General features: G+C 37.0%; 1 protein-coding gene across 11 annotated transcripts in view; it reads right to left on the bottom strand.

The window, feature by feature from the left end:
• Positions 1-23163, bottom strand: part of CFTR (CF transmembrane conductance regulator) — a 177809-nt gene that overhangs the window by 110263 nt on the left and 44383 nt on the right. For 7 of the 11 annotated variants that reach the window (XR_004985842.2, XM_045576273.1, XM_045576269.1 and 4 more), the window contains 8 exons: positions 20042-20257; positions 16516-16605; positions 15482-15645; positions 14256-14381; positions 10014-10260; positions 7669-7761; positions 1771-1953; positions 692-883 (listed from right to left, as the gene is read on the bottom strand). Coding sequence is in view for 10 of the 11 variants with exons in the window: in XM_045576273.1 (XP_045432229.1) it covers positions 692-883; positions 1771-1953; positions 7669-7761; positions 10014-10260; positions 14256-14381; positions 15482-15645; positions 16516-16605; positions 20042-20257 (1311 nt within the window). In the remaining variant the exon portion in view is untranslated. Of the gene's footprint in view, positions 1-691; positions 884-1770; positions 1954-7668; positions 7762-10013; positions 10261-14255; positions 14382-15481; positions 15646-16515; positions 16606-19217; positions 19424-20041; positions 20258-23163 lie in introns of those variants that run through there. The other 4 variants (XM_036425232.2, XM_036425245.2, XM_036425262.2 and 1 more) reach the window with 3 other exon arrangements.

Raw genomic sequence — 23163 nt, 5'->3', positions numbered from 1 at the left:
TCTCATTTATGTTTCTATCTCTATCCCTCACCCCTCCTCTCTCTCTGAAAATCAATAAAAACATATTTAAAAAATAAGGTTCAGCCGAAACCAGTTTGGCTCAGTGGAAAGAACGTAAGCCTGGGGCCTGAAAAGTCCCAGGTTCGATTCTGTTCAAGGGCATGTTCCTTGGTGGGCACATCCCCAGTGGGGGTGTGGGGGTGGGGGATGCAAGAGACAGCTGATTGATGATTCTCTCTCATCAATGTTTCTAACTCTCTATCTCTCTCTCTTCCTCTCTGTAAAAAATCAAAAAATAAATTTAAGAAAAAATAAGGTTCACATATTTTCTTAATTCACTTACTCAAAGTTGTTTACCTATAGCAGTGGTCGGCAAATAGTGGCTCGCAAGCCACATGCGGCTCTTTGGCCCCTTGAGTTTTTAGCAAAGGCTAACTTAGAGGTATTCCAAGTAAGTTAATAACAATGTACCTACCTATATATTTTAAGTTTAAAAAATTTGGCTCTCAAAATAAATTTCAATCGTACTGTTGATATTTAGCTCTGTTGACTAATGAGTTTGCGGACCACTGACCTATTGTGATAACTTAACAAATATAGACTGACTGGTCAAATAGGGAGCTAAATTTATCATTTAGGTAGTTTTAAGGTCTCATATGCATAATCAGAAAATTTTCACATAATTACTTACCTCTTCGAGTTGGCATGCTTTGATGACACTCCTATATCTATACTCATCATAAGAAACACCAAAGATAATGTTTTCCTTAATGGTGCCCGGCATGATCCATGAAAACTGAGAGCAGAATGAAATTCTTCCACTGTGCCTAATTTTACCCTCAGAAGGCTCCAGTTCTCCCATAATCATCATCAGAAGTGAAGTCTAGAAATGAAACCATTATTTAGTTAAATCATTTGATCAAATCCCTCTCAAGATGCTCTTGCCACCAACTATCACCCTAAGTAGAGATATCTATTCCAATTTTAAAATATTCTATAATTATTCATTCAATTCAAAATTTATTAAGCACTTCCTATTTGGGGTACACTGCTAGTGAACTAAAAAAAAATAAAATAATAAAAGACCAAAGATGTAACAAAAAGTTATTATTATAAATATAATCACTAGAAAAAAACACACCTCTCCAATCTCTAAAACTTGGGATGCCCTTAGCCTCACACCTTTGGCCCCTTTCTCTCCCACACCCACCAAGCCATGCCTTTCATCTAAATTCCACAGATTGTTCCACACTTCTATGTCTCGGATATATATTGTTCATGTGTTTATTTTGTCCATTAGATTCCACATATGTGTAAGAGCACGGGACACATTTTTTTCTAATGGGTTGTCTGTATGTTACCTTTTGATTTTAAGATTGCTTTATTTAGAGAGAGATTATTCCTTTGTGTGATATAAATTGCATACATTTACTTTAGTATGACATTTTTTACTCCTGTTTTCCATGCACAAGTGGTTCGTTTTGTTGGTGTGTTGTTTTTTAAGTGATTAATAGCTTTTATTTTATTAATGTCCACCTTTACAAGACACTGCACTGGAAGCTTTACAAAATTGAAAGATGTAGAGAGAGTCACTGGTAATAACATGAAAAAATAAAGGCTAGAGGATGTTATCAGTGGAATAACTTATGTTATAAGAAACACTATATATAAGCACTATCCTAATACCAATGTAAACATTTCCTCAAAATACCTAAAAAAAGAAATACAGGCTAAGTTAAGAACTTAATGATAAAGAACAACAAAAACTACCTTGCCTGCTCCAGTAGATCCAGCAACTGCCAACAGCTGTCCTCTTTCTATCTTGAAGTTGATATTTTTCAGGACAGGAGTTCCAAGAAGTGAGATGTTACTGAAGAAGACGCTGTTATCACCATTGCAAATGTTTTTAGTATCATAGTTCTGTTTTGCATTCTCAAATAATTCCCCAAATCCCTGTTAAAAAAAGAAAAATCAAAACAAAACAAAAAAACAGAAATTTTAAAAAGTCAGCTTTCCAGATATTTTCAATAGCCATTTATTTTATGTATGATGAGTTTGAAAATCATAGCACATGGCCCATGATCCATACATTATAGCACATTATTTTTTTTAACAGAACATTTAAAAAATATATTTTATTTATTTTCCACAGAGAGGAAGGAAGAGGGATAGAGAGCTAGAAACGTCGATGAGAGAGAAACATTGACCAGCTGCCTCCTGCACACACCCTGCCAGGGATGTGCCCACAACCAATGTACATGCCCTTGACCAGAATCGAACCTGGGACCTTTCATTTTTTTTTTTAAATATATTTTATTGTTTTTTTACAGAGAGGAAGGGAGAGAGATAGAGAGCTAGAAACGTCGATGAGAGAGAAACATCGACCAGCTGTCTCTTGCACACCCCCTACTGGGGATGTGCCCGCAACTCGGGTACATGCCCTTGACCAGAATCGAACCTGGGACCTTTCAGTCCGCAGACCGACGCTCTACCACTGAGCCAAATCGGTTTCAGCTAGTACATTATTATATAGCCCATCATTTCTAGAGCACATGATCCAAAGCAGTTGAAATGATAATTATGGCATTTAATAATAACCATTTTAATTTCTTAAATTATTGCTAGACATCAAATTAAATATGCATATATTTATATATATATATATATATATATATATATATATATATATACACACACACACACACACTTACATATAGGTTGGGTACATAAACATTATCATTTAATCCTCAGCATAATAATAATATATGTGTCAAGATTTGATAATCCCTTTCTTTCAAAGCTGTAGACTGTGATTCAGAGAGGTTAAATGGCAAAAGTCACATAACTGCTAAGCTGCAGTGGAATTACAGCCCAAACCTGACTTCTACTCTATCATGTTAGTAGGACCTTCCTCTGAAAAGCTCAAATTACAATATTTCTTTAAGTAGTTATTATTAAACATAAGCATGCCCTGGCAAGTGTTTCCTCATGGTTAGAGTATCGGCTTGCGCACAGAAGGGTGGCAAGTTTGATTCCTGGTCAAGGGCACATACCTGGGTTGCAGGTTTGATCCCAGCCACAGAGAGGGCGTGTGCAGGAGGCAACCAATCCACATGTCTCTCTCACATTGATTTTTCAATCTCTCTTTCTCTGTCCTTTCCCCCCTGCCTTCCTTCCCCTCCCTCTAAAATCAATAAATAAAATATTCTCAGGTGATGATTAGCAAAAAGCAAACAACAAAAACCATAAACGTGACAATATTGCCAGATTATTTGAATGAATTCCATTTATACAAGAAGGCAATTGTGTCTTACCTAGCTCAGAATAGATTTCAGAAAGGAGTTGGAGGATAAGAGATTTTAATTAACTATTTATTTGATTGCTTATTTAATTTTTAATAATTTAATAAATTAATACACATTAACTCTCTTTATTATTAAATATTTATTGTTGAAAGTATTATTATACATATGTCCCCCTCTACCCCTAGTGACCCCTTCTAGCCTGCCCACACCCATTTTAAAGTAAAGTTATACTTTTTCTGAGATAAAGTCAACTGATTGGCTTGACAATGAGAACGGACTTACATAAATTTATCTTCCATAAATTGAATACATTGAAAGTGCAGCTCCCAAGTTTTGACAAAAATCCATTTAACATACATACAATAAACAGGAATGATTTCTTTTGCCACCATTTAAACTTAGGTTGAAAATTTATAAGCCAACTTAAAAATGTGTCAGAGGTTCATAGTTTTTCAAAATCCTTTTACATTTGAAGATTGCTGCTTTGAGTCCGTATGTTATAGATGGCTAATGATCCTTCAGTCATCAGACAACTAAAAGCAAAGCTTTTAAGAAATAAGCAATTAAGGTGTTAATAAATGAGCCCTAGCCCTAGCCAGTTTGATTCAGTGGACAGAGCGTCCGCCTGGAGACTGAAGGTCCGGGTTTGATTTCAATCAAAGGCACACACCCAGGCTGTGGGCTTAATCCCCAAGAGGAGGCATACAGGAGGCAGCTGGTTAATGATTCTGTCTCATCTGTGATGTTTCTCACTCTCTCTCTCCCTCTCCCTTCCTCTCTGAATTCAATTAAAAAAAAAAAAATATATATATATATATATATATATATATATATATATATATATATATATATTTTAGCAATATATGATTTTTTAGCAATAGCAATATATGATAATGCTATTTTTAAAAAAATGCTATTTAAATATATATATATATATATATATATATATATATATATATATATATTTTTTTTTTTTTTTTTTTTTAAGAGAGAGCCCTGGCTGGTTTGATTGAGTTGGTTGGGCATCTTCCTATGCACCATAAGGTTGACAGTTCGATTCTTGGCCAGGGCACGCACCTGGGTTGCAGGCTTGTTCCCTGGTAGGTGGCGTGAGAGCCAATTGATATTTTGCTCTCACATCAATGTTTCTCTCTCTTCCTCTCCCTTCCTCTCTCTCTGAAAATGAATTTTTTAAAGCGTTAAAAAATGATACAAAGCTATTTGTTATTCCCTTATTCATTTATCAAATAGATTAAACTTATTGAGTATCACCTCTGTATTAAAGATAACTTCAAAGAATTCCACATGGGAGAATAACATGAGTAAATATTAATATTGCAACATGCTTAGGGCTACAACTGAAAATCATACCAAGTCCAATGGGAGTACATTAGAAGGAGCAACTGACTCAGCCTGAGCTTGACCAAGAAAATGATCTACACAAGAGCCTATAAAGGATGTAAGTGGGACTTCACAAGACCAAGGAATAGTATACGTATTCTAGGAAGATGGATCTGCATGCACAATGACTTAGGCTTAAAAGAACAAACTATGTGTCAGGAATGATGAGTGGCTGGGTCAGGTACGTATGACAAGATGACAAAGGCTGTGCTTGGTGAGGTGGGCTGTACAGGCTGTTAAGGAGATTGTGTGGCATGCTTAGGTCTTTTATCCAGTAAGATAGACTTGGACTAATGGCAGGTTATTGTTCATAATAACTTTGATTTCTAATTACAGAAGTAAGATACTGATTTCAGGAAATTTGCAAAATATAGAAGAGTGGAAAGAAGAAGAAATTACCTATAGCACTACTACTGAGAAAAAAACTTTAACATTTCAACTGATATCATTCCACTTTTACATATAGTATAAATGTACATAATATATAAAACCATATGTAATTTTTACATGAATAAAAATTGTATATAAAGTTTGTGACCTGCTTTTCGGACTTAAAACAAATGATAAAAATTTTCATATACTATTAACATTTTTCTAAATATATTTTGGTTGCAGGATAGTATCCAAGAGTGTGTATAAATTATATATATGTACTTTGCCACAAATGTGGAGTACACTTTTTTTAGTATAAATTTTGACAAGTGAACTTTTCAAAGAGAACGAGTTATAAAATTCCCAAGTCCTTTGGAAAATAGTTCAAAATTTTCCTCCATCAATATATGATAATGCTAGTTTTTAAAAAATCCTTATCAACACTGGTAGCTTTTGTTATTATTATTGTTATTGTTATTTGTTATTGTTTTGTCCTCTTTTATAGTTTTCTAGGTGAAAATGGAATCTCACTATCAGATCTTAGCCTTATTTATTTGCTCCCTAATTAAGGCTAAAAAAATTCACCATATTTATGAACCCTATATACCTGTGAGTGGAATGGTTTTAATAGTCTTTGTATTAATCTCACTTTTTGTTTCATCTTCTCAACTAGCTGAGTCATGGTCGACAAGTCATTATAACATTCTGAGCTTTAGTCTCCTGAGTTATTGAGGGTATTAGATGAGGTAATATATATAAAGTTGTTTTGTCTCCAGTAAAGCAATAGTCAATCTTTAAAAAAAATCAGAGGCAGTGTGATGAGTGGAAAAGGGCTCTGCAGTCAGAGAAACCTAAGCTGATCTTCTAGCTCCACCCTATCTAGTTGTATAACCTTGTTCTAGTAACTTAAACTTTCTAAGTCTCAGCTTCCGAAACATAAATAGAAAGTCTACCTACTCATAGGTTTGGAGTGAGAAAGGAGTCATATATAACTCATCAGGGACTTACCGCCTGCATAACTGGGTCGATGGTGATGTCATTAGAAAAAAAAAAAAAAGAATACACTGGAAACTTGGGGAGTGATAAATGTGAAGGGCTCAAGGAGCATGTGGAAAATTTGGAAATATGAACATGAGGCTCAGGAAAGTGGGGCCAGAGATTTGCATTTAAGAGCCATTAACTCCTTGTCCTCAAGGGTGAGCCTGGGGAGATCACCCACGGAGAGCAGGAAATGCTAGGAGACGTAGGTGGAGACTCAGTGGCCCATCACTACTGAAATGGCAGGCAGGGATGACTAGAATTCACAGTTGAGGATACAGTGCTATGGAAAGTGAGGATACAGACAGACAGGAGTCAATGGGTCAGTGAAAGGGTTGTAGATGGTGGCATTTGGGTCTAAAATCTGGCTTCAGTTCTTGACAGTTGTGTGAGCTAAGTCAGGTCCCTTCACCTTTCTAAGCCTCCATTTCCTTATCATTGAAATGAAAATGTTAATATTACTAACTCATAGGACTATTATGAGAATTAAAGGAGACAACACATATTTTCAGGAGAGTGAAAGTGAGGACTTTTGTCTAAGAGTAGGAAAGCAATTGTTTGAAAATAGTTGTGAAAATGTCAAATGTATTTTTCCTTCATTCTTAGAAGGGCTTTTGAAATTTCTAAAAGCAAAAAATATCAATCTGATCCACACACTTCCACAAACAACTTTGTTAGTCAGATAAAGAATTATTTTCTTGACTAGAATCCTAATAAAAGATAGTTTTAGGTAAAGTGAAAAAAAAAAGAATTATTCTCTTACCTATAGCTTAAAACATGAAGTAAAGTGAAGTTCTGGTGACCATGTTGCTTATAAAACAAATTTAAGATATTGTATAATACGTAGAAATAGGACATTGGTTTCACAACTCCTATCTTTATACAGATCTTAGTGAGAAGAAATAGGAACTCAATAGGGTTTCTCAATAATCAGATATTGTTTTATGAGAGGCTGAAAATCATTGATAATATATTTTCTGACTTTGAGAAATATGAGGATTGTTTAATAATAAATTAAAATAAGCACAAATCATAGAAAACCATACATGGGTAGAGATCACATACATCTTTATGTTGACTGGAGTCTGTAAAGCATTTGGACTGGAACTTGAGATCAGATTAGGTAGCATTTATTGAGGAATTATGATATGCACGGTATTCTGTTGGAGACTTTATATAAGTCTGTCAAATGAATATTAATATTCCCATTTTACATATGGAGAATCAAAGGTTCCACTAAGTTCAATAACTCAATCTAGATTACACAGAGAACAAACAGCAGAACCAGAATTCAAATTCAGCCCTACCCAGATCCAAAATTAATGAACTTTGCATTACTTCCTGATATGTTATGTGAAATAAGTTACATGACCCAGAAAAATTTAAAGAGGCTTAAATAACATTTTTACATTTCTGAGCCTCTACTTCTTAATCTATAAAGTAAGTGGAGTGGTTCACTTTCCAGTTCTAACCTCATTCTCATTGTCCATTAATATAAAAATGACATTCACACAAAAAAATGCTTAATAAGTAAATTTTTTTAAATTCTTACCTCTTCCCAGAAAGCTGTTACATTCTCCATCACTACTTCTGTAGTTGTTAAGTTATATTCCAATGTCTTGTACTCCTGCTTTTGTAAGAAATCCTGTTAATAAAAACAGAGCAAAAATGTTGTTATATTCTAATCTTATCTAATAAAAGAGTAATATGCAAATTGACTGTCACTCCAACACACAAGATGGCTGCCCCCATGTGGTCAAAGATGGCTGCCCTCATGTGGACCAGGCCTGCAAGGGAGGGCAATTGTGGGCCATCAGGCCAGCAGGGGAAGGAAGTTGGGGGCGATGAAGCCTATAGGGGAAGGCAGTTAGGATTAACCAGGCTGGCAGAGGAAGGAAGTTGGGGGCTACCGGGCCTGCAGGAAATAGCAGTTGTGGGGGGTAGGGGGACACAGGCCTGCAGGGGAGAGCAATTGGGGGGATAAGGCCTGCAGGGGAGGGCAGTTAAGAGTGACCAGGTCTGCAGGGGAGGGCAGTTAGGGGTGACCAGGCCTGCAGGGGAAGGCAGTTAGGGGCAATCAGGCTGGCAGGGGAGTGGTTAGGGGATGATCAGGCTGGCAGGTAGAAGCGGTTAGGGGCAATCAGGAAGGCAGGCAGGCAACCAGACGGAAGCCAGCAGTCCTGGATTATGAGAGGGATGTCCAACTGGGATCAGGCCTAAACGGGCAGTTGGACATCCCCTGAAATTGGAGAGGGTCCAGGCTGGGCTGAGGGACACGCGCCCCCCCCCCCCCTATTGCACGAATTGCATGCACTGGGCCTCTAGTGTTTTATAGAACTTATAAAGTACCCTGCATTAGCCAATTTGCCTCAATTAGGACAAAGAGAAAACCAGTATCTTTATCTTTATAGCTTTTTAGAAGCATCATTAGCATCACTTCTCTGGGTTAAGTAAGGGTGTGAAGATCTGATATAACTGATTTTAAGGCATCAAACCTTGATTCTAAAGGGCCCTATAGAAACTCCCATTCATAGTGTTCTAAGGGCAAGTGGGAGCACAAGGAAGAATTAAGCCCAGACATCCCGAAATCTTCACCACCGGAGATAATGAAACCAGTCCGGTCCTTGCCTCACTTTCCCCCTTTCTTTAGCTTTTCTCTCTCTTGCTACCTCAGTTTTGGTTTCTCTCTTTTAATCTAATTTTCTTTCAAGATCTGTGTTCTTGTTCAGTGGCCCCTCTCTGTCTCTATGACACTTTCATTTTCTCGTTTCTGGTCTATATGTCCGTTCTCTCTCTCTCTCTCTCTCTCTCTCTCTCTCTCTCTCTCTCTCTCTCTCTCTCTCTCTCTCTCTCACACACACACACACACACACACACACACACACACACCTGTGATGTGTTAAGAGAAGAAATAAGATTAGTCCAAGACCTGCTATGGTTTTGAGCTACACTTATCAATTTGCCTAAATTGCAGATCTCAAACTCACAAGTTTGAAATATGATAAAATTAGTGAAGAGGACCCCTTTACTATATATTCCAATCCTCTGAAAGAGACTGAAGATACAATTTATTGCATATGTGACATCTCCTCATTTTTAAATGTTGCCAAATAATTATAATGTTTTTGATCTTTTTAATGTGAAGGTCAAATGAAACTGGTCTAGGGGCCAAAATTAAGTCCATGGGCCACACTCTGCAAACTCTGGCTTAGATTAAATAATGGCAGAACCATTAAAAAGTGGTTCACCCTACACCATCACCTTTATGTATGTCACAATGATTTATTTTCTGGGTTAGATATTTAAATAGTATTTTAAAAGCACAATAAAACATTTTTACCTGCATATTAATTATAAAAATCATAACCATATACAAGTTCATAGTAGTGATTAAATTAGCTTTGTATAAACTTGAGTTTCATCACTTGAGGACTTTAGAACTTTTCTTCAGAGCTACCAGCTACATCAGCCTTGCTGAGGTTTTATGTGATAAAAAAAATACCATTCGCATCCACCATATTGCCCAAGGAAATACTTGGAAAAATTTGAAGTGAACATTCTTAGAGTTCGCTGGAAAGTTTTTTAACTTCCTGGTAAATCTGCCACCTTTTTTTTGCACATTTGCTAAATTCATGAGAATAACCAATTGATTGATTACTTGAATAAAATTCCCCAGAATACAGCCATAATATTTTCTGCAATTGCTTTGACTTGAGAGGTTCTTACAGGCTTTTATTTTATTTCAATAAACTTTCATTCCTAGGACTTGTTAGACCACATATAGACGTCAAGAGAGAAAATTCTGAGCATCTAACAGGCCCAAAACAGTCTGCCCACTATTAAAGTTCTAAACGATTCTAAAAGCATTGTCTACAATGTCCACTGATGGTACATTACCTGTATTTTGTTTATTGCTCCAAGAGAGTCATACCATGTCTGTACCGCCCAGGGGAATTGCCGAGTGACCGCCATGCGCAGAACGATGCAGAATGAGATGGTCGTGAATATTTTCCGAAGGATGACACCTTTGCTCAACGCATGGGGAAGCACAGACAGAAACACCACGAAGAACCCTGAGAAGAAGAAGGCTGAGCTATTGAAGTATCTCACGTAGGCTGCCTTCCGGGTCAGTTTCAGTTCTGTTCTATAAAACAAAACAGGAACATTTGGGATGCTCATGTACTTTGCATCTTGGAATCTGAACACAGGCTCCCAAGGCTTTGTGCTCGGGGGCAAGTTATTTAACCTCTCTGGGCCTCACTGACCTTATCTAAAAGAAGAATAAAAATGAATTCATCAGTGTTTTGTCCATAATACCTGTAAATAGTATTTCTAAACTGTAACTACCCTGTTTCCCTGAAAATAATATAGTGTCTTATATTAATTTTTGCTCCCAAAGATGCAGTAGGTCTTATTTTCAGGGGATGTCTTATTTTTCCATGAAGAAGAATATGGTACACATTTATGTTAAATGAAAATAAAGGAAATTTATTACCTGTATACTGTATGGTAGTACTGTAGTTGTCAACACAAAGCAGACAAACTGTGAATCCTACAGTATCAAGAATTTACTCATTTATTCAATGACAATCATGTCATCATCTTTTGGAACATCATCATAATAATCCAATTCCTGAATTTCCTGGTGAATTTCTTGTGACTCCATTTCTTTCAGAATCAGTGGACCAAATCTCTCATGTTTAGCCTAGGGGGGCCTTATTTCCAGAGTATGCCACTCAGAAGGAAACCTGTAAGTAGGTCTTATTTTCGGAGGATGTCTTATTTTCCGGGAAACACGGTATTAAGCTCAATTACTATGACATTATTTTCACACCTTTATCACTTCATTATAATTAGTAAGATTAGTGAGACTGGTGATTTTTTTGTTTCTTGGTTGGTGTTTTAAGTGTTTAGGTGTAGAAATGAGGACAATATTATAAGATTTATAAAGAAAAAGACAATTCTGTGGTTCCCTAATAGCTTCTTAGCACTTTAGAAATTCTAGCTTGGCTTTGGGGAACACTGGAAATAATATATAAGCCACAGAGAAGTGTTTCTGAAACGTTAGCATTAAGTAAAAATTACCTGAGAAACTTTTTAAAATACAGTCTCAGGCCCAGTTTTCAGAGACATTGAGTCTGGAAAAGGCCTTAAAAAAGAAAGAAAGAAAGAACCCAAGTGATTCTGTTGCAGGTGGTTCTTGAAAATTATGAATGAAAACCCTGCATCCTCTTTGTCTCTCTCATTTCAGTATAATTATTTGAAATCATATTATACTTCTGATCTGAATCTAGGCTAAACCGCAAATGTGAACTTTCTTTTCTTAAAACGCACAGGAGAGGTTTAAATGCTCCAACCAGAAAACAGGAAGTACAGAGGTGAGAACAGAGGACATCACTGCCTTCAACTTCTTCCCATTCTTCTGGGACCTTAAAAGCTCCGGTCACGTGATTCTTTTGAGGGAAAGAGCAGTGGGGACACAGACAGTAGAGGGTCCTGGTGGGAGGGAGCAATAGGTGTGCCTGGCATTTGGCTGCTACTTTCACACATTTGCATAACTCGGAAAGGTTCTCTTTCTTAAGTGATAGAATTCAGAGGGAATCTTCTTTTTTTTCAAGTTTAACAAATGTAATCTTGTGCCCTAACTGGTTTGGCTCAGTGGATAGAGCATTGGCCTGTGGACTGAAGGGTCCCAGGTTCAATTCCAGTCAAGGGCAGGTACCTTAGTTGCAGGCACATCCCCAGCAGGAGGCAGCTGATCTATGTTTCTCCCTCATGGATGTTTCTAACACTCTATCCCTCTCCTTTCCTCTCTGTAAAAAAAAAAAAAAAAAAAAAAAAAAAAAAATCAATAAAATATATATTTTTTAAATGTAATTTTGAGCACTCTGATGAAGAAAATAGGGTTCAATGTGCACAACCTAAATTCTGATGTATAGTCTAATGCTTACTTTTATTGATAGTTTAGCATTGAAGACAGATTATGAGTTTGGAATCTCACTGGGGTTTGACTCCTGGCTGTGACAGGAAAAGCCATGCCATCTTAAGTAATTGTCCTTCCCTCTGATCCTTCAGAACCCACATCCGCAGAAGGGAAACATACAGCTTCCTGGTGGAGCTGCTGTCAAGATAAAGGACTTCTCAGCCCAGGACTGGCACTTGGGACTTACTATGTTGTCTTTAATCTTCATCCAAGAAAGACCCATACTGACTCTGCTGATATTAATAAAATGCTAGAAAACACAGTTTATAAAAATGTTTATAAATCTGTCAAAATTGTTGTTGAAATGCATTAGAAATGGTTGAGGAAAATGGAACAAGTGGACTCTAGGAAAAGAAGAATGAATTCAGGAACATTTATAAGAATCACCAAGAAAGCAGTGCTCTCCATAATAAAATCACTCACACTTTATGGACTCATAAAAATATTTTATCAGTTTCTTATATAAAAAAAATGAAAGTGACTTTATCACCAGAGAGCAATAAAGGAGTCGATTATCTGTATTTTAAAAAGTTTCTCAGGTAAATTGTACTTAGGCTAACATTTGCACAGCCTTTTGCCCCGTTCAACAGTGGCCCAAGCTGAGGGAACTTCCCCTTTGAAGTGCATCCTACCAATCTCCTGCAGAGCATTATATTTGCTCTTCTAAACAGAAGCAATTCTTGCTTTCCCATTTTACGTCAGCACTTTCCAGCCTTTTCAGGTAACAATTTCATGCCAGATTAAGGAACTGGATTAAACAAGTTACAACCAAGCGTTTCCGATTAGAATTGGTCAAACAGAAATACAGAGTAGGAAGGATAAATATCATCATTTGAGGAACAGAAAGGGGAAAAGTCAGCAAGCAGAAAGACCTGACCAAGAGTTTATCTTGACGCCTGAGAAAACTCCTCCTTCACTCTTGCTATGCCTGTGTTTGTAGGCACAGGAATGACCAAGGAGGCAAGAGAAACACTTGCTATTGAGAAAAAAGACTTTTAACAAAACATTTTCCCAAGATCTTTAACGATGATGTTTCTGGAATGGAAATATAATTCCTTTCCTGGATTTGTCTTGAAAGGCATAATAAAAACAGGTGAGCAATACTGTTTAGGAAATAAGTACCCTTTTACTCTTTCTATTTACATGGCAAAGGACTTAGCATTTCAGCGTTTCTTTTGTTGTTCCAATCACACACCTGCAGCTCAGTTGCCATCACTGTCTACTGGAATCAGCAGCCTGGATTCCTGATAACTCACAGTCACACCAGCCAAAAGGGCGCTGCTCTTCCACTTAGGGTATTTTTCCCTGTGAACCTCTCATGTTATCCGTTCTGAAATTATTTGTCTTCTAACAATAAATCTATCGCCACTGAGTCTCCTAGAGCATTTATTTGAATGCAGTTTGTAGAACATAGAACTTGACTAAAGATAAATGGCCTCAGGCCTACCTTGTTTGTATTTTGCCAAAAATTATCTCAGTAATCTTACCTCAGCCTGTGCTATACTTTGTTTTGCTGGATATCATCTTTTGTAATCAGTGAAAGAAAGGTTATCTGAGGAGAAACAAGACTAGAGAGAGGTGTCAAGTACTGATTCTAACTCAGGATGTGATTTTCGTTACCTGAACGAGACTTCCCAAGGGGAAGGTTTACAGAAACATGATGTATAGATATTACCCTGTGCTGTTATCTTTAAGTTAAGGAAGAACAAACATCTTGACCAAAGGAAGCAAGGTGGTGTTGTTTTTTTCATTTTTCATGAGCCATAACACAGAGATTAAGGAAAATATAACAATAGCCAATCATTTACTTGGTTCAGAATTGTGCACTTCTTATTCTAGCAGTTCCACTTAAGGTTTCAATCAACCTCCAGCACGAGGAGTATTATTTTAGTCAAGTAAGGGTATTAAGCAGCTATTATCACATATATGAGATTCTTTTATGAGGTATAAATACCTTTCTAGTGAAAACACACCTGACAAATGATGTAAATCTACAGCCCATGAAAATGACTTTATGCCACTAACACATGAATATTTGAGATAACTTAATACAATTATTTGTCAGAAACTTCAAATATGAGCTAGAAGTCCACTGAAAGTCATTTTTAGAATATTAAACATTGATGAATGATACTGAAACTATCTAAATGACTTACTGCCTTAGGTTTTCAATCATTTTTTCCATTGCTTCCTCCCAGCAGTATGCTTTAACAGATTGGATATTTTCAATAACTTCTGAGGTGATCACGAGTCTTTCATTGATTTTCCCAGCTCTCTGATCTCTGTAAGTCAATCAGTCAATTTAATAAAAACAAGGCACATATGCACTAAGAACTGCTCAAGCTTTTAAAAAGTCACATTTCTTTTATTAAACAGCATATTATTAGCAAATAGATGAAAAAAAATAATAGCTACCACTTAATAAATGACCCCTATGTATTATACATTGTAGTAGATGCAATTCCATACTTTATTCCTAATCCTTACTGACAGTCTTGGAGTGGTGGTTATCTCTATTTTAAAGATTAAAAAAACAGAAACTCAGTGGAGTAAAGTGGCTTTCTTAGGTCACATAACTAGTTAGGGTACACTCTGGGATTCCAGCCAAGAGCTAACTGACTCCAAAATTTGTACATTTTCTATCATGTTCTAGCTGACAAACTCCTCTATCTAAGCAATGACGATATCACTGAGTCATTATGTAATATAAAGTAACTAAGGCTTTGATGTGATAATCCATGAACCAGGTAGTAAAAGCTTATAAACTACCCAAGATCTATGTGTTCCTTCCTATGCAATTAATGTTTTATCCCTTATACTTAAATCTCATGAACTACAAAAGTCAACTGAATGGTGACATATTTATAAAGAAATTCTACAAACTGACAAGTAAAAAAACTTCCCATTGATATAGGAAGTATTATTTGCACCATTAAAATAATTCCTTGATAATGTGCTCACCACAGAAAGGCAGTGTCATTCAATCACCACTTACCCCCTCCCCGTCCCGTCCCCCCCGTCCCCCGTCCCGTGTGGGCGCCCCCCCCCCCACCCTTACACTCTTTTACTTACCCTCCCCCTCTCCTTCTGGTCCTCACTATGCTGTTGTCTATGAGGTTGTTTTCCCCTTAACCCCTTCACCTTTTCACCCAACCCCCAAACCCCTCCCCTCTGACAGCTGTCTGTCTGCTCTCTGAATCTAGTTTCCATTTTGTTTGTTTGTGTATTTTGTTCGATAAATTTCATATATAAGTGAAATCATATGCTAAATTAATTAATTAATGACTTTGCAGTGGTACCCAGTAAATAATGCACAGAGCAGTCCTGGGTTTATTGAAAACCTAGTTTAAAAGCCTTTCAAGTTAGGTAAGTAGAGTGCTACCTGTATTTCATCATCATCCTCCCTAGCCCCGCTTGGAAAATGGAGAGAACGATGAGGACAGCGAGTCCGCAGAAGGCGGAGGCCTGTAACAGATCCCAAAGCAGCCCCATCAGGAGCGCCACTTGTAGGGGTGCGATCCACACGAAATGCGCCAGTGCGAGTCCCTGGAAAATAAAATCACAGTGAAAACTGGGGATATTTTATCCCACCCCCACCCCCATGAAAACAGACAAGCAGAGATGAATGATCTTCTACAATCAAACACTTTATGATTCTGAGCACACTAAAATCTAGTAGTCATTACATAAAACACATAGCAAATACGTTTAAACCTTCTACACACAGGCTTGGATTTCCCAAGGAACACATTTCAAGTTACTGCATTTTTATGTATGGGTTTTGTTTTTTTAATCTAGGGGACTTGACACTGAATCTCTTAAGTGTCATGGCAAGAATTTCTTTTAAATAACTTACTTCTATTTGGAGAAAACAAGAGCCATGAGAGAACAAGACTGTCCAGAAGCCAGTCTCCAAGGCGCAACTCTGACCACATATTCAGAATAAACGCATGCTCAATGCAACAGGAATTTACTTAGCGCCTCTTTAGGGCTCAATACTACATTAAATATTGAAAATGCAAAGATCAATAAGACACATTATCTGTTCTCAAGGAACTAGCATTTATTTGTGACACGAGATGGCACTGACCAAAAATTGCTCAGAATATCATATTCAACTAAAGTAAATAAGTGATTTAAAGTATTAAAAACAAAACAAAATAATATCTAATAAGAATTAATTTTGAAAAACCTCACCACATACCCAGAAAGCTCAGCATCTGAACTGGGTAGTTCCACAAGACTCGAGAATGTCACCTGACTACACAATTTACCTTTCTCAGTTTTCAAAAATAGGGAAGGTAGAGAGATGTGTTCTACTTAACCACTTATTACCGTTTTCTGACCCAGGAAAACCTTCAGGGTTGTACGATTTTTAACGATAATGCATAAAAGATTATATCAGTAGGTACATACTTCATCAAACTTGTTCAGGTTATTGGAAAGGAGACTAACAAGTTGTCCAATACTGATTTTATCTAGAACACGACTTGACAGCTTTAAAGTCTAAAAGGAAAAATGGGAAGTTAGATGATGTTGAAAAACAGAAGACAAATATATCCATAAGTAACATTATAACATAGCTAAGGTATTAGTTTACTATGTGTGTATTTTCAAGTAAAGATAATGAAAATCACTTTATGTTCATTTAGCTTTCTATCTTCTCAGGTATATTAATATTGCTCTTCATAACAAATATTATACTGGCATGCCCCTCATTATTTTATTTTTCAACATTTAGACAGTAATAAGTATTTTTTTGCTCCTCCAAAATGGAAATGATATTGTACCTAAATACTTGTTTATACAGTGTAAAGGGTTTGTTTTATTGTTATAAAACATGGAACCAAAGGCAGTGGAATTTTTAATTAAAAGCTTGGCCTTGCCCTGGCTGGTATGGCCCAATGGGTTGGACACTGTCCCCTGCACTGAGGGGTTCCCTGTTCAATTCCCAGTTAGGGCACATGCCTGGGTGGTGGGTCTGATCCCTGATGATATCCAGGAGGCAGCCAATCAATGTTTCCCTCTTATATCAGCATTTCTCTCTCCCTTCCTCTCCCTTTAAGCATCCATTTAAAAAATCTTTTTTTAAAAAATACAAAAACCTTGGCCTTAAATTTTGCTTGCAGTCCTATTGTAACTCTATTGAATAAAAGTAATGTCAAAGTCTATTAAAGTACATTATGAATAGCTGAATCATTAATAATTTTGTGAAAGATTATACCACTAATATACATCCATATATACAAAATATAATTTAGTAGATAAATGAGTTATGCTTATAAAAAATTAGTCATACTTTACCTGCAAAATTTAATAAGAATTGATTTTCCATTTATATGAAAGTATCTATCTAATATTTGTTTTAACTAAATTCCTCACATATGCACTTAGTAGATGCAAATCATTATTGTTTAAGGTTTCAAAGATTATTAAGATTTATAAAAAAATAATCCTTGACTCAAGGTAACCTAGTCTGTGCATATCTAAATATGATAAAGATAAATGAGTTAAAGGGAGTAGAATATAATAGAGTGGTTAAGAGTAAGTTCACATATCTGGTTACAAAGTGTTGAATAATGAATAGCATATAGATAAGCACAGATGAAGAAGGAATCAAGGCAAAAACACTATTAGAGCAACATGAGGGTAGAGGAGGAATCCGCTGAGCTGGATCACTCATAACTTAGTAACAGACTCAGTCTCAGGTGACTGAGTTCTCTCTCCACAGGGCTCCACGTTAAGCACAATAAACAGTGAATACTTTTCACTTTAGTTTTCTCTATCTTGTTGAAAATCACAGGCAAAGCTAAATTTAGTTTGTACTAAGATTCATTTATTTTAAATATAATGTGAACATGTCATAGTTGCAGATTTGGGAACAAAGCAAAATGTTGCCCTATTACAAAATTTGGAATGCTGCAGAAAGAATTAGCGGTGGCTGCTACATGGATGAACATGGTCACCAAGGGTACCAGTTTACTTTAGGGACCAAACCACAGCCATTTGGAGATGCAATTGCATCCTTCAAAGAAGGCTAATGAATGCGGCTAGGTAAGTAAAGCAAACTAGGTAAGAACAGATATTCAATCGTGAGAAAGGAGGAGACAACAGCTTCTAACTTCTCATGAATACATTTTGGATCTGAAAGCACATATATGTATTACTGTATTTGTGCTAAGTGTTTGTTATATGTGGAGCCTTATTTACAAACTAACCTGCTCCTTCTTTGATCTCTCCTCCCCTTTTACCCAAACTATTTCATGGCCTCTCTCTTCCCATTTAACACGGTTTATCCTGCTACATGATTTCAGTGCTATTTTATTTTCCCTAATACTTGGAAAACTGTTCACTTCAAGGATTATGATATATTCATTTTAAAAAATTTAAACAAGTTTTGCACAATGTTCTCTACTTTTTAGGTCTTAGTTTCTTAACACCTTTTATCCCTAGAAAACGGATAATAGCTCCTACCGTAGAAAGTTTGGGAGATGCTCAAGTGAGATAGTATACCTAAATCACTGAGAAGCTTGTCATGCATGTCATTAGCCATTACATATATTATGACAGTAAGAACTTTTATAAATATTTTTAAACTGTATTCAACTTTTTTTTGACATGCTTGCTATGTAGATTCTACTTTCTAAATAATATCTAATAATTTCTTCACAAGTAAAATTTCTGAATCAAAATAAAATTTAATAAAAATCACTGTTGATTTATCATCCATGCTTTCCTGGTACTTGTGGACTGATAGACTGCAGCTGAGCTGATTTATATAAAATGTGGACTCCATTTTTTTTCTTGTGCCTACACAAAAGACTTCCTTGAACAATAAAATATATCTATGGAGGTTTTACAACACAAGTGACTTTACACATACATTCTAGAAGTTGTTATGGGTTATTTGCTAGAGGTAATTTAAGATCCATGACCCTTATAATTCAGTTAAAGATTTTACACTGGGAAAATAAAAGAGAGAATATGGGTAAAGCATACCTAACGACTTGGTAGATATAATCAGTCACATATGGCCTTGAATCAGGTTGTTGAAAACACGTTATTGAAATTATCTTAAATTGTGTTTGGAAGGTAGCTAAATCTTAATCTGAACTTACCTAAATCATGCTTCAGCAACTTGGGTTCTTGTCTGGGCAGTACACACAACCAGAGAAGGTTCTAACGATTGCCATCCAAGCGCTATTCTAAAATATTTTGATTTGCACAACTCACAGAATGACAAAAATCTAACTCAAAATAAGGCAGTGGGTAGGTGAATACACCACCGTGTCAAAACTGTTAAGATGAAAACTTTCAGTGCTTAGATTACCATTAACAATTACATACTATATCTTTATTATGTTGTTTCAAATATATTTTTATTGATTTCAGAGAGGAAGGGAGAGGGGGAGAAAGAAACATCAATGATGAAAGAGAATCATTGATCACTTGCCTCTTGCACACCCTCATCCCCATTGAGGATCAAGCTTGCATCCCAGGCATGTGCCCTGACCTGGAAATGAACCGTGACCTTCAGATTCATAGGTCAATGCTTAACCACTGGACGACACCAGCCGGGCAATATATTCTTATTGTTGAACACAAGCATGCATGGCATATTTTGTAAAACAGTGTTTTGTCAATAACTTATGCAGATGGTAAGAATCATTTTAATGGGGAGCCACAGATTCCAAAAAATGACGACCTGACTAGTGGAAAAAACAAATAATGAAACTATACTATAGGCAGTTTATAGAAAGTGTTCAATAATTATTAAAGTGAATTCAATTATCAAAGGGAATTAGAAACATTAATTATTGCTGCCACTCATTTCACAGACTTATGAAATTGATTTCAGCATGTATCCCTAATTTGTAACCGTATGGCATTTAAACCACAGTGCTACTCCATGTCTCCTGGAGACTGTGCAAGGAAATATTACCTTCTTATAAATCAAACTAAACAAAGCTATCCTCATTTGCATTCCAATGTGATGAAGGCCAAAAATGGCCGGGTGCAACAGCAGCATCCTCAGGATAAAAAGAAGGCATAATCCTATGCCCAGGTAAATGGCGATGGAGCGTTCCACCTTATTATCTGGATCGTAGGAAGCTATGATTCTTCCCAGCAACAGAGGCTGGACTGCTTTGGTGACCTCCTGGAGAAGAGAAGAAACAGAGAAGTGAAATGTTATTCCCCTTTCATAAAATGTCCTCACAACTTGACACAGGACATTTAGAAGAGAACTTAAAATGGCCACACAAAGAGCCATGTCATTTGTGGTAGAGGGAAGGAAAGACAGAAATGTTTATCTGAGAGAAACACGTCGGTTGCTTGCCTCCTGCACAACCCAGGTACATGCCCTTGACTGGAATCGAACCCAGGACCATTCGGTCCGCAGGCCAAGGTTCTCACCACTGAGCCAAACCAGCTAGGACATATGTGAAATTCTTGCTAATGCTTTTAATATCTTTATACTTAAATTCCCTGCCATTGTGTCAACATTACATTTTTTCCATAACCTGTACCCTCTATCACAATAGACCCATTTGCTGAATTGTTATTCAGCTGTAATTTATAACAAAATAAATGAAAGGTGTGTTACTCTGATTTAGACATCTATTCCACATATTGTCATCAATGAACTATCAATAGTTAGTTGTCATCTGGCCAAAAGAAGGTACATTCATCATCCCTTGAACAACAATGGCTATTCCACAAAAACACTGGTAATATTACTCTGGGGAGGAGGGGGGATGGGAGGAGGTGCATGGTCATAGAAAAAAATGCAGTTTATTTTCAGTAGAGAAAATTCCAGTAATAGGACCATCTGCCAGCATCAAACCAACACAAACCTCATAATGTGGAACTGTTAATATTCAAGGGCAAAATCAGCACTCCAACCCCCACCCTTTCATTTTTCCTACTCTGTTTTGAGCAGCATGTTCCCTAATATTTACAATGGAACCATTAACAGATATCACCTGATTTTTTTTTTTATTTTTTATTTTTTTTTGGAAGGGAAAACAATGGTAACTGATACCTCGCTGAGTCTTTGAAGTACAGTCCTTTACAAAAAGCATCCTTGTAATGACCAGGAGAAACATCATCCTACATTCTTGGCATGCGAAAGCTGTGTGTACACTATTGGTCAGATTATTTCAGAGACACAAGAAATGCCCCAATGAGGCACCGTATAAAACAGTGCAAGCAGGCTGAGGCTTGACTGTAATGAGACAGAATATAAATTTATCTGAAAATTTGATCAAATATTTCATTACTTTTTATCAGCCACAAATCAAAATGGAATTTGCTTAATGGTTCACCAGAATAAAAGAAGACAGATACAAATGTTTAAAATGGCATGGCCATGAAATGAACACTGAACTCAAAGTCACGAAACCCACATGCTTATCCCAGGCTGTTGCTTACACTCTCTGTCAACTTAGCTTAGTCACTTCCCTTCTCCGGATGGTTTCCTCATGGGCAAACTGAGCGGTGGGGCAAGCTGATCTTGCAGGTCCCTTCAGTGCAAACATCTCTGATTCTATGGCCTGAGTCAGGGGTGTTTCATGGTACAGGCTGAGGATTCCTTGGGCAAATGGCCTGTCCCACACCCTGCCACCCTATAGGTGTTTATTCCTCAGAGGGATACAAGTCTGAACAATGTTGAGTTCAGAAGACCCAGTGCCTAGAGAACAGCACAAGTAATTGCATTCCAGGTGGGAATTCTCTCGAGTCTCAGTTTAGCTGAGTCTCCCGGAGAAAAATTAAGAAGCCTGAAAATAACTCCTGGGAGATACATCTGGTCTCTCATGGGATCCTCCAGACCAGAGCTTAAAGTCACTGTGAATATAAACCTTTTAGCAATTCTGTTCAGGTCAGGGCCAGATGTTTCTAAAGACAGAAAATTTGCTGGACATTTAGACCATGAAAGAAAGTTCAGATGGAAATAGAAAATTTGGTTCCGACTTGCATTTACATTAAATGAAATAAGCCCAAGATAACTTTACCTTGAAAATTACAATTCCAAACCCAAATCATATTTGTTTCTAATAGAAATAGAATTAATAATAGAAAATTTTATAAATTTGTATTCTTTTCTATTGTGCATAGTCAGTAAAGTCATCATTATCATCTCAACTCATTTTAAATACACTTTATATGTGTTAATCCCAGGAATACTAGAACATTATTTGAGAAATATTGAGATTTTTTTATATTGATAAATTAATTAATAGCATACCAAAAGTCTACAGAAGAACCTATGATTATCTCAATGACAACTATAAAGGAATCTGATAAACTTCAGTATCTGTTTCTGATAATCTCTCTATATATATAAAAGGCTAAGTGACCGACTGTCTGTCCAACTAGCAGGTATATATGATGCACACTGGCAATTTAATAATAAACATTGACTCGCATATGTGCTTTACATACCGTACAAAGCTGTCACTGGCTCCAATCGCACATATGTTTTAATTTTATGATACTATATTATATATACTACTAAAGGCCCGGTGCATGAAAAACTATTCACTGGAGGGCGGTCCCTCAGCCCGGCCTGTCTCCTCTCCTACTCCAAGAGCCTTCAGGGGCAGGAAGTGCCTCAGCAATCAGGGGAAGGTGATGCCCCATCACACCTCTTCTGTTGCCACTGCCAGCAGCACAAGCCTTGGCTGGCCCTGGTTACCTGAGCTTTGGGTGGCCCTTGGTGGCTGGGCAGCTGCCATCCAAACTGGGGGGCTGAGAGGACTCTGGAGGCAGGCGCACAAAGTGGCCAGGTCCATCTGGGGGCAGGCCCAGCCTTGCCATGTGCCTGCTTCCCTGGCACAGCTGAGGGGACTGAGCACCACCATCTTTGAGGGCATGGCAGTCAATTGGCATATTCCATCCTTATTGGCTGTGGGCACCACCATCTTTGCGACAATGTGAGGGTTAATTAGCATATTCCCTCTTTATTAGATAGGATTTTGACATGTAGTTTTTTGCAATAAGGTAATTACTGCACAAATCTTTCTTCTAATTAAATCCCTTTCAATGTGCATGAATCTGTGCACC

This window comes from Pipistrellus kuhlii, unplaced genomic scaffold, assembly GCF_014108245.1.
Source record: "Pipistrellus kuhlii isolate mPipKuh1 unplaced genomic scaffold, mPipKuh1.p scaffold_m20_p_10, whole genome shotgun sequence".
Lineage (NCBI taxonomy): Eukaryota > Metazoa > Chordata > Mammalia > Chiroptera > Vespertilionidae > Pipistrellus > Pipistrellus kuhlii.
This window is presented reverse-complemented; position numbering and strand designations above follow the sequence as displayed.